Source organism: Embiotoca jacksoni, unplaced genomic scaffold (assembly GCF_022577435.1).
Source record: "Embiotoca jacksoni isolate LCO1_2020_lvr unplaced genomic scaffold, fEmbJac1.0.p SCAF_6, whole genome shotgun sequence".
NCBI classification, from domain to species: Eukaryota; Metazoa; Chordata; class Actinopteri; family Embiotocidae; genus Embiotoca; species Embiotoca jacksoni.
In genome coordinates, this window is record NW_027185414.1 from 8193704 (window position 1) to 8214622 (window position 20919).

Sequence of the window (20919 nt, forward strand, 5' to 3'; positions counted from 1 at the left end):
TTACTAACTCAATTTATGAAGGGCAATACAAGTCATTAGCACTTAATGAACAAGAGCTGAGGGGTCTACTATCTGTCTCTGTTTATGCCACAAAGAAATCTGTATTCAGATTTCTAATTGTAAAAGTTGATTCATTTTCTCAGTTTAGCTGCCTTCAAAATATATGAAATACATCATATTTTAACTGTGTACCTATTTGAGTCAAATTATAAAGCGTGATTTGTATTGTACCCCACAAAAATAAAAAGGAAGTTACATTTGTATATAATTTTAAGTAAGTAATAAGTATGAATGATTCCAAAAAACGGGAACACTACTGTCAAAAATCTGATTTAGCGTGTCCTAAACTTCAGCTCATCACCCTACAAAAGGTAACAAACTAACATACTATTCACAACAGAAAATATCGCTAGAAGAAAACTGGTATCCTCTTTGTCTACTGTGAACCGATGGTTTGATTTGTAAATACAGACTTTTCAGTCAGCACAGTTTACAGAGAGAGTTTTTTATAAGAGGACATGATAAATGCAGAGTCTGTTAGGGTAAGGGGATTCATTTTGGTGGGCCTAATTAAGAAAAATCAGATATACGAGAAATATTCTGAAGTGAGGCTAACAGGATTTAGTAAATATGGCCCTCAGTGTCTGCTGTCTGAGACAGAAAAACAAAGCTGCAGCTGCCACTCGTGAACTGGAAGACAGACACACACATGACACAGTGGCAACCATTACCTCAACACTGCACAGTGTAAAATTGCATTGCATGACCTTGATCAATATTTAATGATTTTAATGTTTCAAGCGGTGTGTTTGCGCGTGCCTGTGTGCGTGCGTACGTGGCTGTAATGGAAGCGAAGAAATGGACGCTTATGGATGGAGAGGTTCACAGAGGATCAGAGGCAGGGAGAGGGGGGAAACGAGCCTGTTTATGTGTGTCCATGATCATTGTGACCAAGGCAGGTTAGATGTTTTTTGCAGAAGAGCAACAATTAATCAATCAAACGTAGGAGCTCAATAGTCCTCCAAGTTCTGATTCAGCTGACAAGACATATTTACTACTAGTTTTCTCCTTTGCTCTCCTTGTCTCATCTGGTTCAGTCCACCACTCTGCTGAATGAGACAATGACAGATCGGTGAGGTAAAAGGCCATAGATCAGGGTGGTACTAACGTCATAGCCTGATAGATGGACTCCACTCCGTATCTCATGGCGAACTCATCCACTATCTCCTGGGACACGTCATCAAAGTAGACCTTCCACGCCTCATCCCCTTTCACCTGCGGGATCTTCACTACCCCGTTGCTCTTCTCCTCGGTCAGGTAGTGGAACAGGTTCTGTGAGTGGCACGAGAGATAAGACGGAGCGGGTTAGGGTGACAGAGCACAGTGTCAAGACAACCTTAAAAGACACGTTTCTTTGTGCAGTGTATGTCGTCCAATGACTACCCCTATTATAGCTGTCACCTTCTATTGCAAACATAACGCTTACCGCCCCAAAGACGATGACTGGACTTGAGTGAGAACTAATTTCATCCTAATGCTGAGTCACATGACGCTGGTTACCTCATGTAAACAGGTGTATTGGCCGTGAGGAGGAACCACATTCTCCTCCCCTTTCATCTCCACGCTGATCTTCAGTCTGATGGCACCAGATACCGCCGACTTGTCAGTCCTTTTGTCTGTAACACATAACCAAGATGATTAGTCAAAACTTAAAATGATCTGAAACTAAAAACTATATCCAATATCTTTGTAGAGCCACAAAATAGTAGTAAATTAACATTGTCATTCATTTTTTAAACTCTTCAATCACTGTTCCAAAACAATGAGCATGACTGGTGTGGACTGATGATTCAGTCTTTTATGTCTGCACTGCTTTCTAAATTGTGTTGATGAATTGAATGAATTATTTTGACAAATTTTTCTGACAATAGCAGATGATGAAACAAGAAAAAAAACATAATTTTACGCAGGTTTCAATAAATTCGGTAAGAAAAAGGAGAAAGGTTCCGGTACACAAAAAGTCAACAAAAGAATGTCAAATTCTATAGACGACATTACTGCCCATCCTGTGGACATCCGTCCTTGACTGCACCATAAAAACGAAACATATAAAGCACTAAAAAATTAAAAACAGACGACATCAATGACATCATCTGAAACATAAGATGTGAATGACAAGAGACATTAATGACATGACATCATGTGCTGTAAAACACGAATGACATCCAGTCTATGTATGCAGCTTATGACAATTCTCTGCATGCAAATATCATCACACGTTTACATATACACATACACATACAGCTAAGCACACATCAATGCAGGAACCCACAGTGACAGGTCTGAGAGCTAATGACTGCACGGCTGTGGGAGTTTGTTACACACTTTAAATGGCCCCCTTCTGTGATCTCATATACAATTCATCTCTTCTCTGCCAAACGTGTGAAATTTTCCTCTCCAGTCAGTTGGTCAAGAGACAGACAAGTGAAAAATAATAATGTGACAAAGCGACAAGAGACAAGCACGGCAAACGCAAAAGCCCAGATTGAAGGGGTGCTGAAGAGGCTTGGAGAGGAGAGCCGCTAGAGGGGTGGACACCCACACCGGCAAAGGTCTGTTTAAACGTTTATTGTGGACATTTTAAAAGGCACGGAGCAGCAGCAGTGGGCAGGAGTCACTATTAGCACAAATTGCTTCCTTTTGCTAGAGAGGCAAACAAAGACAGCACCCGCCAGTCATAATACTTCAACAGAAGTGGGAGCTCCCATTGTGCTGCCATTCAACCTCCTGCAGCACGGTGAACACCCAGTGATGTATGAGAGTGGAAACGGTGAAATACAGTGCTTGGTACAGTAATGATGACCTAAACAGGACCACGCTGTATCTCACCATGAATTTATGCTCACATACTGTTTAAGTGATTACAGCGTAACAGGAAAGGGTAGAGGAAGACATGATGAGGTTCAACAAGCCTGTAGTACGTTCATAGCATATCAACTTTATTAAATGTGCCATAATAATGATTCGCTGGGAAGTAAAACAATATATTTTTTTCAATTTCTGTCATTTTTTTCATCACAACATTTGTGAGTTTTAGCCTCTCAAATGGGATGGTTTGACAATTTTCGTCACAGATGAAAATAAATTTCCTCGTAAATTAAAACCAAATGTTTAGTCAAACAAAACAAAGAAATTCAAGACAAGAATGTTGCCTGAAAAGTTGCAATACAATTTTTTTTCCACCTGCTTTAAGCCAGTTTCATAGACTGAACAGCAAATCAAGATAATACTCTGCAAATGAATCAATAATGAAAAACACTGATTTAAATACATCTTTTAAATCCAACCTTTTATTTTTTTCTTGCTCTCATATGAGCACTCGTTTCCTCAAAACATATAAAATTAGTGAGTTTGATTACTTTTGTTAAATGTTATGTTATCAATCTGAAAACTCAAGTATTGTATCTACGTTGTACTGTACCAAAAAAATGTAACACACCTCAATATATCATATAAAGTAATCATATTGACAATAACTGCTACCATGATTGTCAGATAATGTAAGAATATTCTGCTGTCAAATGGGTAACATACCTAGATTGTACCAAACGTCCATCTCTCCGCTGAGAGTGCGAACCTCGATGATGGTCTGGCCCAGGAAGTCGTCCGACTCGCGCTTGAAATGCTGCTTTACCCGTGATTTGATGTCATCGTCCTCGTCCCACACGCGCACCTTGATGCGGTCAGTAGCGTTGTGACATTCACTGCGAGATGGAGGACGATAGTGCCAGGTCAAAACAATCACAACAGCATAAAACACCAACAGCAGCAACAGCATACTCAGTGACAGCTCATCAGGTTGGGCTATTCAGCAGAGCGGAATGGCAGTCAAATGCACAATTGAAGCATAAATATAAGTTCAGACACACTTCATGACCCTTTTCTAAGTAACATATGGAGAACAATTCTTGCCTGGATTCAAATGAGGGAATGTGAGTTTTCTTTGCGCACGCATGGTTGTGTATGAGTGAGGTTGCATGCCTCGCATGTAGGCCTCTCTGCCTGGCAGGAAGAATTAGCCCAAGACGTTGCATGACCTTTATTCTGCATCTCTGTGTTTCTACACTCTTCCAGTGCATGCTAAATTTATCAAAGAGGAGCTGAATGTTTCACGAGAAAGACCGCGTGGCATTCATAGCAAGGATTATTTATTTGTACGATAAATTTTGTACTGGAAAATGTCCATCTCTTTGGTCGTCCCCGCCTGTGTGCAGCTGACAGACGCTTCACAATAATGACACTGCTAAATTGAACAGAGGTGGCCAAAGCACTTCAGATGGGGTCAGACTGTTCGGCTCTGGAATTAAAACCGACAGATTATATTTTGTTCTAACGACATCTTGGGTGTGACAGCCAGAGAAACAGTATATGCAGTATTTTTTTTATCTTAACTAATCCCTTTGCGGGGGAAGCACTGGTGCTGCTGCTGCTGCTGCTGCTGCTGCTGCTGCTGCTGATGCACTAGTCCAGGACTGTTCTCTCTGCCAAGCACACAGTAATGTATCGCTCTATTAATCTACATCCGTGTAGTAATGGGAAAGAGTTTTATTACAGCCACCACTGGAGTCTCATTACAGGTGTGGTGCCTTGTCTGTAACTGGTTTAGGATACAAACGCACACAAACATTCAGAAAATCTCAGTATTACACACATTTGGTGTGAAATTATAAAAGTAGTGCTAATAACTGTGGCAGTATTAAATCAAAGACCTACATTTTGAGAAGGGTTAGTCACACCGGGACACTAAACAGTGCTTTAGCAATAATTTTTTTAAAAAAACTCTTGAATGAGTTACATGAATATAAGTCAGTAGTACAGGCAAAAATATCCAGAAGAATGATGCTGGCATAAATGAGAAAAAGTCCCATTAGCTGCTCTCTCTTTGGTTTAACTCGACATGACCAACTCTCCCTGATCCTTTAACAGTTGATCCCCAGTGCCACGTCTACAGATGGAGGATTACAGTTAAGCAGAAAAGAGAAGAAAAAAAGCACCAAGAATACATATATAATAAAAAAAAAAAAAAGGCTTTGCTGATGTCCAGTGAGTCAAATTAGCTGTCCCCACTATTTTTCTGTTTGTTTTAACAGACTTGTTTCAAAAGGCTGAGTATCTGCCCAATCTGCAAGTCGGTGTTGTACACCCTTGCTCTTACTACTTGGATTATCCTGAGGCAGTAAAGTGTAAAATAATTTCTTTTGTTTTTGATAACAACAGGGTTATGACCGGTGTTTTTAACCATGATAACGCCTGTCTTCATCTTCACAATGTCTGCAGTGCAACTGGTGTGTAACATTTCATAACTGAGCTATTACGTAACAGTCAGTAATGAAAAAGGGCTTATTTACGAATGTCATAAGATTCCCTCGAACAGATGATTCTTAATCTTGGTGGGGATAAACTGGTCAGACACAGGTCAGATTAATAGAGAGCACTCACAAGTAGAACTTCTCATCCCAGACCGGGTTGAGGTTGCCAAAGATGGTCTTCGTCCTACGTTTGGTCTTGCCCACCTGGACGGTGACGTAGGGGTCGCTGGAGCCAGTTTTATCCTTGGCCTGTAAACCCTGAGCACTCATGACTGGAGACAAGACAGAGAAGAGGACGCGTGAACGGTCATGTGAGCACCACAAGCAGCAGCGATAACCATCTTGAGGTTTTAACATTTTGATTTCATTGATTAAATGTTACTCGTCCTGAAATTTGTTTTTTAATGACTTTTATATCAACTTATTTACTGCAAACCACACAGGCTGCTGTAAGCTATTTTCAAACCTCACCCGAGACTGTGTGGCTCTGTCCTGTCAGTCTGTTGACACAACTCTAGACACAATGCTCATATCTGAACCATGTAAAAAGTCATATTGTCTTTGGCCGAGATATTTAACTCCTGGCTAGATATTTCACTGTAAAATCCAAGCTCACCTGACAGGATTTTAAGAATAAAATCATGCCAAACATTAAAAAAATAAATGAATATATGTTGGATAAGTCACAGGACGTTCATGTCTTATGACGCTGCTCTTGATCCCCTCATTGAAAAGAAGAGGGTTTAATGTTTGTGCTGATTGCAGAATGTTTTCATTAGCTTAGCTCAGCTGTTATTTACACTTTGAATCTCATAAACTAAATAACCTGAGGACATTTTGCCAACAGTTATAAATAAAAAAAACAAATAATGTCTAATGCATCCCCGATTCAATATGTTTCATTTGTAATGAACTACAAAGCAGACAACACAGAATGCAAAGTGCACATTTGCCAGGTATATTTACTATATTCCCCTTGTTGCTTTAGTGTGTTGGCATGTAAACCTTGTTGCTAATACTAATTGCCACTAACATGAGCTGTTAGTGGTAATTAGTATTAGCAACTTGATGGGGATGTCATGGCTTGCAGATATTTGGTCATAAGTATTGGAGTAAAATAGATTCAGACAGAATGTCCAACAGAGATAAAAAAGACAGGAGATCAAAGTTATTACAATTAATCCTCTGAGGCTCATCAGTGTGTTCAGATTTCATCGCAAATCCAGTAGGTGTTGAGATGTTTCATTGAAGAACTAAAAATCCATTTCATGTGTATTTTATCTGCCTTGCTTGTGCCAGACAGCGGCTGCCGTCAGATTACGGCAAATTGTGAAGAACAGTGATTAAAAGAAAACACACTTGGTTTGCAATATTGGATACGGTTTTGATGTCTATAATTTATCTGTTCTTATATCCAAGATATAGGTAGATGCCACTCATGTGTACGCCCACTGCTAGTCCATGCTGAGCTGAAACCTGGTTTCAGATTAAGATCTGTTATTCTGAATTTTACTTCCACACACAGGAAGGTGCAGAGAAGGAGACATAGTAGTATTTCACTGCACCATAAAAGGGAAAAAGGACACTGCCGCATTAAATATGCATAAGTGGCTGTCTAAATAATTCAGGGTACATGTATATCCTTCAGCTCAGAGCTGACAGGAGTTGGGGGCAGGATATAGAGGTTTGGGGAGCCGCGGCCTTTTTGCTCCAAGAGTACTCAAAATCAAATGCGTCCGGTGAAGAGGGAGGGGTCTGAGGCAGTGACATGTGTATAAAAGGGTCAGCGTGCTTCAAACAAAGTGCTTGTTGGATCACTCAGTGGCATCTGAACCCCCTTCCATCACACCTTTTTATACAGAAAGTCAATCCCACCCACTTCATGCAACGAATGACCAGATGTGCAGATTTGTGCGTTATAAGCAGAGTTTGAACTTGTACCTCCACCCTCCTTGTTCATTATTTGTACAACTACTTTGGTCATATTCTTTATCAAAAAACAAATGCAACACTAGAAATCCCATTGAAGGAAAATTGTCAAAAAAGTGTGTCACTGTCATCATTTAAACAATTATCATATCTCACCCCTCTCTGAAGTCTGGCTTTTTATCCGCCTTCAAGTGTGCCTTTATTGTCAGTATTTCTCTGTTAAATAAAATAAACTGGGTTTTGATAGCAATTTAACCCAGTGCTGCTTATAAAACTCCTTTAGCAAGTCTATTCGGCATTAAGGTTTCAAAATTTTAAGTTTACAGAACCGCCTGTTACTACGACAGTGTATGTCAGTATAAAATTAGGAAAGATAAAGAAAACTGTGAGGATTTGGTGTGCATTTTAACAGCTTGAAACCAGATTAATTGTTATAAAGTTCTTTAATTCACAAAGACACCTCAGGTACTTCATTATCATATCGCTTGCTTGACTTTCCATTAGTGAAGCGCAATATATACTAATATAACTGAAACTTTTTCCTGAATAGAGAATATCAGACTGGGTAGACTCAGAGGCATACAGATGAGGTATGTTTGTGTTATGAATAAATAGAAACTGAACAGAGGAGACTGAGTGCATGTTGTCTTGCCTAAAACGGACATTGACTTCTGACCTTCTTTAGAACGTGTTTTAGCAAAGATTTCAAAGAAAGTAATGTAATTTGTCAGAAAAAAACAACACTGTTATTGAGAGAATGCAAAATAAATAAGTAAAGAAAAAACTATAATACATGTACTGTATGGTACTGTAATATACTTTTTACTCATTGCAGCTACAATGAGGTGTTTAGGGCATTAGAATGTGTGATCAAGGTTTTTATTTACTGTGCACATTCACCTGATACAGAGTACCTCATGGTCACTGTCAGAGTGCTGCAGAGTCAATGCCCGTCTGTTTTTATCTCATGAATGATAAAATAAATAAACAACAACTCAATACCTACATTCTAAAATGGGGCGTTCAATAAGCTCCTGCAAAATTGGCCGAGGTAGCCCTGGGTCTTTATCACGTCTCTTTCACTCCTTTTTCCTCTCAGTCTTTTTTTATTCCTCCTCCTTCTCTCTATCAACCCTCTCCCTCACCATTCCAATCACTTTCCCTTCCATCTCTATTTGTCTCCCCCCTCTCTTTGGCTATTTCTCTCTGTTGTATTGACACTGCGACAAATGCAAGGTGGGCAATAAATGAGCTAGACCTGGCACAGTTATCGCAGAGATAGATTGGAGTCCAGGACGAGGTTACGGATATAACTTTCTGACCTTCTTTCAGAAGCCTGTTCACTGGATATAACTTGGAACAAATCTATAAACCCAGACAGTATGTATCCTGAATTCATGCTGCAATACGACTGCAACCCCAAACATGCAGCCACAGGCACAAATAACTATCTCAGCACAGAGGTACCTGAAACAAATGAGTGCCTGAAACCTTTGCACAGCTCTGTATATTTTAAGTTTATGGTTTTCTATTATATCATATTGATTTTTGTGTTAGCTGTTTTCAAATGTATGCAAATGATGCTGATAACAGGAAATTAAGGTTGACTTGCAGTGAAGAAAAAAAAAAAAGCCATAGAATAAACAACTGAGGTTATGTAATCAAAGAGGCCATGAAAAATAGAAAGTAAATTAGACTAAAATATGGAAATGGGGTTCAGTTCTATTTCCTCTCACTAAGAGAGCTGGTAAACAAAGATGAAGGAGGTTAGGTAAGAAATGGAAGATCATCGGTTCCTATCAATTTTGCCTTGAAGACACCAAACAGGGAAATTGTTCAAGTCTGAGATATTAAATGCCCCTAATCATTGTGCAACTAATAGTTGCCCAAGAAGAGCACGGTAAAAAAAAAAAGAAAATCTTTTATTTTTCTGAACATGATGTGAAGTGCTGTACTGTCAAAATGCTCTCAGGGGCAAGACGTTTTGATTGGCAGCTCTGAGAGAGCTTGAGGTGCAGCTCTGGGGGGCTCATTTCCAAAGTGCACTCTCCAAAGTTCTGTCGCTCTTGCTATAGAACCGATGAGTATGCTATTGAGCTGAAAAGAACATGAAGATCTCTGTCAGTTACAGGAAGGACTCTTTATCTATAATAATACGCACCACAGCTTCTTCATTACAGCCTCTCAGATGCTCAATGTGCCTCCATTTGGAACATGTTGCAGAAACATGATAAACTCTCCCAGTGCTACAACTCATGTGTGATCAAATAAACATGAGTCAAATAGAGAGTAGAGGCTGGGAAGAAGTTGTGTCCTCACTTCACAGTTACTACATGATGACCAAAAAAAAAAATCCTTATTGTCCAGAATAATAAGCATCATGCTATCATCAACTGTCAATTATTTCTTCTAAAACAACCAAATCAATTTATATTTCTAGATCTGATTAAATGTGCATTACTGTTTGTGGTTTAGTGTCAGAGGTTAACGACCAAGGTCTCGAGGTAAATAATGAGTAAATACCTATTACACAAGAAGTTTTTGACGACTGTTGGCAGTTTTGCTGATGTGGTATTGGAGTAAAAGGTTAAAGGTCATTGTCCACAGGTCAAAAGTCACATGCAGCTGTATGAGGACATTACTGGCTACAAAGAATTTATCACTTTTCAGTTGACTGATGATTAACGTATAAACGAGAGACAATAAAAACCTCATATTGTAGGTGACATATTCTATTATAGTAGAATAGTGACTCGTTATTGAAATTTCAGTGGATTTCTGTTATAATTAGAAATCAGGCTAACCTGTTATGCTGATTTTGGCAGACCACTTGGAGGTCCCGTCCAGCACTGCCTGCTTGGCTGTCTTCAGATGGCTCGTGACGTCCTCTTTGGAGTAGTGGAACATCTCCTGGATCACCTCAAACACCTCGGGACGGTTCTTCTCTCTTATCTTCATTCGCTCCTTCATAGCCATGATGATATTCTGGGTCTTGTCTTCCGCCCCATGCTTGGAGCTCTTCTCCACTGCCCCTGTAAAATTCCAGGAGTTTATGCTCACTAGATTGCATGTCTAACACCCATTCAATAGGGTATCTTACATATAACTTGACCACTTTTCTTGCAGTCTTATATTAAAATCAACTGTTGTTTTTTTCTAAAATACTGCATCTCTAAGTGTGGAAGAAGAGTGTACCATATGTACATTGTTCCAGCATCCAGTAACTCATCAGATCTGTGTCTCTGTGATACTGGGGGTGTGTGGGAGATGAAACATCACAAATCCATGCATTAATGTTGGTGTGCATGTGTGTGTGTTATGTCTTATGTGAGTGCGTAACTGTAAGACAAAAGAGGCAGATGTGACGGTTAATTCTTTCTATCTGATCACAGCACCATGTATCTGCAGAGCGCTCATGAGTGCAGATCAAAATCTGATAAAGATGAATCACATAAAACATTGTTATGCTATTATCAAAGTGTTATAAAACACTGCGTTTTGTAAGAGCTAGGGTGTAGCTAATCCATTTAGAGTGTGTGAGGATTGCCGTGAGGATCATCCTGAAGCTTTCACGTCACATTGTTCCTATTAGTCTGCACTGTAACAACAGTGGTGTGCCTGATTGGAGATTGTAATGAGTGCGAGTGGGTGAGCGAGCGGTGTAAATGCACCGTGTAGAAACGAGTGCAAGGACATATGTGACATGTATTACATAAACCATCATGATAGCCTTCATGCGCACAGCAGGACTTGCAATATGGTGGTGGTAGTCATAGAAACAAGGGGAGGAAAAACAAATCAACCAAAAATATTACAGATGAAGCGCCACACCAGCAGTGTCATCAGACTCCCAAACAAACCAGATGTTTTAGGATTTCATAGATTTTCTTCATGATTTATCAAATGTCTGATTATCATCCAGTGGTGCAAAAAAAAAATCTATCGTAAGAAATTTATCATGAAAATGTAAGCAGTGCACCTTATTCTGAATACACTTCCTATGCGAAGCTGTTTACACAAATCATAGTTGCTCGCCCTGTCACTCACACTCACACACACACACACACACACACACACACACACACACACACACACACACACACTGCCTTACTTTGTAAACAATCTGCATTGAGCAGGTCCTGGCACTTCTCGTGACATTTAACGCCGCACTCTGAGCAGCGCATGCCCTGGCGGGCGATGCCCCACAGCAGACCCTCGCACTCATGGCAGTAGGTGGGTGCAGTCGCCGTCCACACCTCGAAGTTGTGGGGTGTTGTGGATGAAATTGGATAGATCAAAGCCTGGAGAGTCTTCTTGAAGACGTGTAGTTTCTGAAAGAAAGTTGAAGAAATAATAAGGTAGGAAGACACTGGTGGAAAAGATGTGGTGGGTGAGAGAAACACAATAGATGCGGTTGATGTTGGTAAACTCTCATGGCACTGTCAGATAGAGAAAATAAGGTTTCATAACAACTTCAAAACTTAATAAAAACAAGTTTGTACTTAAATTGCTTTTCAGAAATGTTTGATACATCTTGAGATCAGAACTCAATAAGAGGAATAGTCCTGCACCTGCTGAGGGAACGTAAGAGCCCAATATCATAACATAAAGTTTTAGTCCGAGTTTATAAGTTTAGCAGAACCACAGCCTCAGCGGGTTGAATGCAAACGAAGACGCATTCTGAGCTGAAGGAAATTTACAGCACACATCTGCATTAATCTTGGCAGTTATATAACGTGAATAACTACAGCTATCATTCATTGCTGCAGCATTTGCAAGCGTCTTTACTTGGACAAAGGGATCTAACAACATTTGTCAAGAGATAAATTGGAGAAGATGTTGTTGATCCCTTTCTGATTACCTTATCATCAATGCAGGAGTATAACTGAAAGTAATTCAGCCACACAACTCATTAACCTTAGATTAACAGCATCTTTAGCCCACAGGCTTTGTTCACATTGAGTGGTTTACTGACTAAAGCTCCTACACACCAAATACTAAAGTCTACATGAGGCCTGTCTAGACTGATTGCTGTGTAACAGAAGCCTCTTCAAATTGAATGCTTTACTGCAGCAGCCTTGCCGTCCACAAGGGCAGGAAAACGGGCAAGGACTTGCCAATTCTTGAAGGCAGAATCAATGGATGCCGTAAATAAGGTTTTTAAAAGTGAGCATTATCCAGATTGAGAGAGGGGGAGGGGAGGGAAAGAGATGTATGGTAGTTAAATAAATCTTCAAGAGGCACTTGTTCTGTATTTCGACTGAGCTGCGCTCCCCACCCCTTGCCCTCCACCCCTCCCACTGCCGCCAGCCCCGGAGTGTTGACAATGTGCTTTAACACCTGAATAGTAGCTCTGCACTTTACCAAGACTACCGCACTACCTCCTCCGACACACATACAAGAGCAACACACACACACACACACACACACACATGCGCAAAGATGATTAAATGACAGCAGATGACAGAACAACAAGGCTATCTAATATCGGGAAACTTCGTTGATACGCCGCAGAGGCTGCCGAACCCAGAGAGAGGACCTCTGATGAGACACAGGGGGAGATGGAGAGATTTCCCTTTTTAATCTGAGGACGATGAGATGAAGCAGATGTCTGCAATTTATCCAGTTTACGCACAAGAGTTGGGCCACACCCGGAAGCTTTCTAATACTTACGCAGCCTGCAGGCGAGGAGGCAAGATCTCTGAGCTCAGAAAATCTGGAGATGTTTCTCTCAGTTACTTGACTTAGCTGGAAAATTTGTATTTGTTTAGCCTCTATTTTAACCACTAAACCAATGTTTTGGGTGGTGCTGAGCATACGTTAAACGCATTGCAGTGTTTTGAGCAGTATGCGTATGTCACACCGCGCAGCAGATGTGCTGCATGTGTGAGTCTCATGTGTTACACTGTGAGGTAACCCTGGTGGTTTTGTGCAAGACGCTACTAGATTTGATTGACAGCTGCAGCCTGTGCCTGAGAGTAACATGACAGAGAATAATCTAATCTCTCCTCTTCCTTTCACCCCCCCTTTCCAATTTCACCACCTATTGTCCTTGTCAACCACTTCGTTCAGACAGCCATCCTCCTCATCCTGTTCCAGCCTTCTACAAGTCTTATCTTCAGCGTTAACTATTCTACCATCTCAGCTCTAACAAAGAATCCTTTTTTTTTTTTTTTTTTTTTTTTATAAGCTGATGACTTTGGCATAATATTTAAACAATTGCAAGTATTTTAAACTCAGACTAATGGGCAAGTCTGTTTCACAAAACCATCCAAAATTACTCACGCAGAAATCGTTGGCAGGTGTTTTGAAGTCAATACGGTATATTTTGCTACTAACAACCTGCCTGATGATATCTGAACTGACTTATAACAACACATCACATCTTATTTCCGGATACTCGCTGACCCATGTCAGATCGTAGCTTCCTTCTTCCTTGGTTAAAGTCCTTGCCTCGTCTCAGCAGGTAAGCCTGGCCTCACTTTATGTTGACAGTCACTGTTAAAAGGCTCTGGTGCTCAAATCACATGCAGCTCAGAACATTGAGTGGACACACAGGCAGTTAGCTGGCCCACACATAATGTTCCTTTCTGCTCTAAAAAGCAGATACATGGGAAACATGACGCAGAGAGAGAACAACGTCGAGAGAGACAGAGAGAGGTCCATACGTCAGGAATGATGAACTATAATATTACATTGAAAGAGAAACAAAAATGGAAGAGGTGATGCAGGGAGGAAACAAAGAGAGGGTGGATGATGGAAGCACTCTAAATAGATTAAAACATTTCTCCAGGGAGGGCAGATTGTTCAACATGGCTGCCTGATCAGTGACATCAAGGCCAGAGAGTCATGATGACAAATCACTCGCTGCTTTGATCTCCTCTCGTTCTCTCTTAATTTCCATCTTTTTTTTCCATCCTTACTTTCCTCCTCCTTTCCCCTGTCTTTCCCGGACTCCTCCACTCTCTTACACAGCATATGGTTGTTTACTGAGCACTCTCATGGTTCACACAAGAAAGCACCCTCCTGGATTTAATGCAGCAGATAAAACTCTGACATCTGCTCGTCCTACTTACAAAGACCACACAATCTACAGCTTTGCTCGGAAGTCAGCTCCCCTTCACCAATTATCAAACCCTAACCTTGTTTGCTCCTAATCAGTACAGCTATCCCTATGAAGTGAAAGTCCTTCTGCAGCACAATCTCCAAAGTTCCCCAAGAATCAGATCCCTTCGCACACCAATTAACACGCTGCATCATTCACGTCATTTCTCCCTCATCTGGGACATGAGTTGTTCTTCCCTAAAGCCTCTTTAATCAAACCCATGGCTCTTAGTAAGCAATCAAGACCCTGTCACCACAGGACAACTGAGCATATGCACCACGAGGAACATGTCAAGTGTGTGAAACAAGATAAGTGATATGAACATGTACACGAATCAGTGCAAATTGCTGGTCTCTGGAAGAGATGAAGTCTTTGTGCAATATGTACAGAGCACATTTGACTGCAGTAATCTTGTAGGCTTATGCGGCCTCTTGTTGCATATCAGCGGATACGAAATTGTCCGCGTGTTTGTCTTGCTTAAAAACTGCTTTCTCCTGCTGTTTGCCTCCTGTTACGCCACCTTCCCTCTGGGAGGGAAGAATTGCAATCAATTAATGCAGAGAGAGCTTTAGAGGTCAACACTGAAGTGTCTCACACCATCGACTCAGACATTCTGCCCTTTCTCCAGAGCTCAGTCATCCTCGATGTACAGGGCTTTGCTTAATTTCTGGACCCAGCCAAATGATCTGACTCGAAGAGCACAGCAGAAAGAGTGAGCACAGAGACCAATATAATAAACTGCAGCGTGGATTTTAGACAGAGAGAGAGAGGCAGGCAGACAGATGGCATGCTGTATGTACATCTAAAGAAATTAGGCCAATATCTAATGCAGTCCATCTCATTTTCTTTTAGAACCCTGTGTTCTGGCCAACGTGATCCCTCGCCCCTGAAGTACAATGGCTGCAGCACAGCTATAAAAGTTAGCCAGTGTTCCAGCAACTTCCTCTCCAAACACTGCTCTAAAAAATAATGAGAACATGGGTCCAGCATCCCCTGTCCCTGCAGAGCCCTTCATTACCAACCAAGATTCCACAATAACCACACAATGACTTCCATGTACTCACCAGGTCCTCATTATTCAGGGTGGAGCGGTTCACCAGAGCGAACGAGAGGCCTGCCTTTCGAGCAGTGAGGGTCTGAGGGAAGAAGAGGAAAAGAGAGATGAAGCAAAGGGAGAAATTCAACGACTGATTCTACCTGTCTGAAATTTGATTTAGTGTTTCAATGCAGACACACATCTACAGTATATATATAAAAGTTAAACAACATGTCAATGTGTGGTAATATATTGGGTTAAATGCACAAGAGCCCTGAGCACAAATAAATTGCACATATACATTTACTTTAGTGGCTAAATTCAATGAAATAAAAGCAAAGTTTAGACATAAAAGTTTGTCAAACAATTCAGGACTGACAGAGAAAACTAATTTGAGTGGAAAGACAGTAAGCTTACCAAAGCCTGTCATTTCCAAGAGGTCATGAACAGAGAATGAAAGAGAGAAGGAAAGTGAATTAGACAAAGAGTGGGAGGGTGAAGGCTCAGAGCACAAAAAGCAGAGGAATTGTATTTATTATCCATACTGAGCGCATAGGTGTCTCAACTGCCATGCAGGACTGCTGATTAGCAAAGAGCTCTAGAAAGATTCAACTATTCATCAAGAGAGAGATTATACAGCCGCTGCATGATTTTTTTTTTTTTATCCACTCATGCATTGGAAGTTACTAAACTGCAGTCATGCTTGGCATTTCTATTCAGTTCTCTGTTGGATGAAGCTTTGATCATATTTTCTGCTGTCTGCTCTGCACATTAGTTTGACACAAACAGAGAAACACAAGACACACACACTCATGTATGGGTGAAGCCAGCTGTACTGCACAACACCGACTCGCGCTCACACACACTTAACACAGACACACAAACACACACGCGCGCGCGCACACACACACACACACACACACACACACATACCTGCCCAGACGGTCACAAACTTACTCCAACAGAAACCAGAACACGCCCACACACGGCACTCTCACAAACACAAACTGGGAACACACACACACAGAGATACACACATTTACATGAATTAGCTGCTATATTAATATCCATTGAGTCTGGGTGAGCACAGATTGATAAACATTGATCCCATACTGAGGGAAGTTACGCAACAGAGGAATGCAGACATGGACAGCTGACAATATTGGATCAGTCTTTACCACGACCCTCTCGTTGTACAGCCCAGCTATGGTAAAGATCCATGGAAGCCATGGAGAATGTAGGAGGGAATGTGACCTCTACATGAACTGTGAGTGTTGATGTAAGTTTATCAACATGCACCAGCACTGCTGAGGTTGCTGCGGGCAATACAATAAGACCCTGTGTCCAGATGTTATCTACTCAGCTACAATATAGCATTCAGTGCTTTGGGAATCGATTTTCAACTATATTAGTCGTTTGTTTTTGCATCCCGCCATAATGTGGGGGAACCCTGCCATCCGTTCCAATCAAACGCTGTTGCTGCCCTGAAGCAATCACACAGCAAATGGGGGGCATTGACAAAGGAGAGGCATGAAAGGGGACCAATTCGTTTGCTGACTACTGACTTCATCCCACGTGTAAAAGGCTTGCTCAGTGTCACTTTTACATGATTTAAAAGCCTCACACAGTTAAATCAGAAGTCAATGAAGTCTCTCGGATATATTTTTGGGTTGAGTTGTCAACATTTCAAGTTAAATATAAATTTTGTGGCACCTGCCGAGCAACAAAAAAGAAAGAACAGGAAAAAAGGACGAAAAATGGCGAGCATCGGCGAGGCAGAAATCTGACAACTCACTGAAAAATATTACCCATAGCTGTTATGGGTCTATGTAGGAATGGCAAATATACACGCAAAATCCAAAAAAATTTAAAATTTAAAACGACAACCCATACTTACCAAGACATTGTTGGTTAATAATTTCATGAGAGATATGGACAAATACAGCATCAACTCATGTTGTTCACCGTGATATAAACATTCATCAGCATCTATGTGTATGACATCAAGCTGCATTATCATTTCCATAAAACGCATTCTGCATTATTTCAAGTCAAAAAGGGTAAAATGTTTTAAAAGTATTGTTTTTTTTTAAGAGATTCAATTTAAAAGATTTGTGATAATATTTTCATTGTTTTGGCTAAAACACATGAAGATGAGAAACGAACATACACAGGACAGACAGACTGTGCGGCACATAACGGACAAACAGTTATAAACAGACGGGAATAATACTGGCACCACGACAGACTGTTCCCTTTCACAAAGACCAACCATGTGGCACAGTGCTAAAGTGGACCTCGCTGCAACAGGCCTCTCTGTGGGATATGTTATGACACATTATGTTGCAATAAAATCAAATGGTGGCACATCACTGTGATGCAATGTCTTAAACACCCTCACTAGGCTAATTAATCAAGCAGCAAAGTTATAGCTAAGGTTACATTTAACATTCCCACAAGGCAATGCTCTAAAAAGAACAGCCAGAGTTGTAAGTGGTCGCTTTTTATCACCAATCAACTTCTTACCAGCTTAAGTTTATCACAGTGGATGTTTATCTATTTCACTTTGCTTAGCGTGTCCTCAGTATACATTTGAAGTAAGTATTTAAAATCTTCTCAATCATATGCTGTAACAAATGTTGTATTTAAAATTACAAAACCAATCACATTGTTGCAGGTTATTATTTCAGTACTAAGGATAATTAAAACAAAACAATAAACGACAGCAATATCACATTTTATCAGGCTGCTCGTAAAGATATTATTGTCCCCAACAGAGGTCCATGAACGCACACAGAGCAGGATTCCACTACAGTGGTATAACATGGGGTCACTTAGATATATTTGACATAAATCACACATAACCTTGTTGAAGTAGATGACTCACCAGGTCTCGGACAAGAGGCACTGTCCTCTTGCGGCGTAAATCTGGCATGCTGTCAATACCATAAAGAATACTGCCAGCCCTGTGGAAGCAGACAGATTTAAGGTGTATTAATATCATAATAATGCCAGGCTGGGGGGAGACATTACTGCGGTGAAAGGGGGGCCTTGATTTACACAGCCGGCAAACACTATGGATCATGTCTCCTCCCTAACCTGTCGCAACCCCTCTTCTGCACTTCACATGATGCCGACCACCTACATGAGAAAACCAGGTAATCCCTCTCACCCTCTGCTGTCTCCATGGCCTCTCACTCTTCTATGCAATGTCAATTTTGATAGGTTAATAGCTGCAGTGATGGCTGTTGTTGATACATATCACACCTGATACTGGATATTTATTTCATACTGTGAACTGACTGTGAGATTCATTGAGTGGTGAGGGCTCACAGCAGAAAAAACTGCAAATAACCGACTCTGCTCCTCAAAAAAAATGGGCACTTTAAGATTAGATTTTTTTCTCAGTCTACAGCACTTCAGCTCCACTTCTCTTGCTCTCTGCATCTTCTAACTCCCTTACGTGCTCTCCATGGTTCCCTCACTGCTTTCCCACCAGTTTTGCTCCTTTCCCATGGGGCTCTCAGTGGCATCACCTCAACTGTCACTCAAAGCTTCTCTAATGACCTTAACATGACATCAAGGCCCCAATGCCTCCACACACAAAGTTCCTCAAGCTTTTCTGTCAGTCCTCTCAGCAACATCAGTGGTTTGACCCTACAGATACACAACGTGACAAGCTGCACAGACCTTTGCCTGATTCTGGGGACTCTGGCTGCCTGTATGCACGATGTTGCTGCAGATGGCTGCACAGTCATGGTATGTGCTGGGTAATGGAGGCTAAATATGATCTATCCCTCATGACATACAACAACAGTGAGCTGCATGTATCTTCCATGAAAAATTTCACAAATAAGCAACCATAAACATTTCTCAATAAGGCATCTTTTAATTATATAAAGCCAAAGAAAAAGTTCCATAATTGTCATGAAGCCATCAGGACTGTTGAATATTCATCTCAGTAGTATGTGAAAAAAAAACAGGGAGAACCATATCTTAGTTGTGGCTGCCTGCCAGAGAAGCAGCATGCATGTAACATTTTAGCTTCATGTGCCTCAGCATGAGGGTACAAAACAGCACAGCAGCTCCCAATTGTGTAAAACCAATCAGATGAGGAAGTAAGCCACCACTCACCCTCCACACTGTAAACCGAGCACTTTGGGATCAAAAACACTGCGAGGCTGCAGAGAGAAGAAACACACAGTGTAAAACAAGAAATGCAAGGTAAGTTTACACAACTAAAACACCAAACAAACAGCGGCAAAAGTAAAACTATAGAAAAATACTGTATATGAAAATGGGCTTGGGAAACATACAATACATCTGGAGGTCAGTTCAGGGTAAGATGAATGATAGGAGAGGAGGAGCACGGCACTGGGAGAAGGGAGGGAAATACCACAGGCAAAAGACCAAATTATTCCACATCAATGTAATTTGTGGGCTCAAGACAGAGTTTTTCCGCTCTTGCTGCTTCAGGCCAGATTTGCCTATTGTGTAACACTCCCTCCCCACTGACCAAATACCCAATTTGAAACACGAATCATTTTCTGAAAAAAAGATGAATAAAGGGATAACCAGCACAACGTAACAGCAAGATGGCTCAAAGGAACATGTTGCATTCTCCTTCATACCTACAGATATCCCCTTAATTTACCCACAGTAACACAAACACGCCCAGATCAGATCCACGCAGGTGGATGTGACACAAACAGGCAATCACACCAAAACACACATGCACATGCGCGGGAATCACAAGTGTCAGATTTGCTGATGATAAACAGTGACTTAAAACCTGAGTATCCAAAGCACTGGTGTCTGAAAGGAGAAAATGACAAAGAGGGTGAAGAGTTAGACGAGACACTAAAAAAATACACGCACTTTCTGAGGACACTAATCTACTATTACTGTTACATAATTCTGTTTTGCCAAACATTTTATGCAGAAAGAAAGACAGAGTCAACATGCACCTCAGGGCGAATGGCAATGAGCAGAGGAATACTGTAAACAGTAAAGGCGGTAAGTAGAAACGCTGTAAACAGAGGGAGCTCAGCTAAAGGTTGCAATGTGAAGATCATTCCACACACATCGAATATTTTCAAACAAATGCAGCATACATTAAAACTAAATGATGCATCTGACCGACAACTTCACCTGAGTTAATGCTCACGGCTATAGAGATATGGGACATTAGGTAAGCATAAGCGGTTCATATCGTGTTGCATTTTAGAGACAAACTGCAACAGGGCAAGCCCTTTAGACAAGCATGACTGCAGAGGTGTAATTACTGTGCTATTGATCCATGGGAGATTAAGGACAGCATAATCGTGATCTAATGTGGGACAAACAGGAAACAGTTGTTCACAAGAGAAAGATCAAAATACATCTCTGATTAAAACAGACTCCTTCGTTGTTGACGTGCAGTGACTGCATTCGCTGACACGTCGTACGGGACAAGATCAGACAGCATCGCTCTTTAATAT

The 20919-nt window shown here is 41.0% G+C and overlaps 1 protein-coding gene across 2 annotated transcripts in view; it reads right to left on the minus strand.

Moving 5' to 3' along the window:
• LOC138213314 (protein unc-13 homolog C) overlaps nt 1-20919 on the minus strand; it is a 106643-nt gene that overhangs the window by 66282 nt on the left and 19442 nt on the right. For both annotated transcript variants that reach the window (XM_069174338.1, XM_069174337.1), the window contains exons 3-12: nt 20232-20254; nt 19574-19620; nt 18327-18405; nt 15468-15521; nt 11410-11629; nt 10103-10330; nt 5500-5641; nt 3595-3764; nt 1561-1676; nt 1169-1332 (exon numbers count right to left, since the gene is read on the minus strand). In XM_069174338.1, coding sequence (XP_069030439.1) covers nt 1169-1332; nt 1561-1676; nt 3595-3764; nt 5500-5641; nt 10103-10330; nt 11410-11629; nt 15468-15521; nt 18327-18405; nt 19574-19620; nt 20232-20254 — 1243 coding nt within the window. The remainder of the gene's footprint in view (nt 1-1168; nt 1333-1560; nt 1677-3594; nt 3765-5499; nt 5642-10102; nt 10331-11409; nt 11630-15467; nt 15522-18326; nt 18406-19573; nt 19621-20231; nt 20255-20919) is intronic.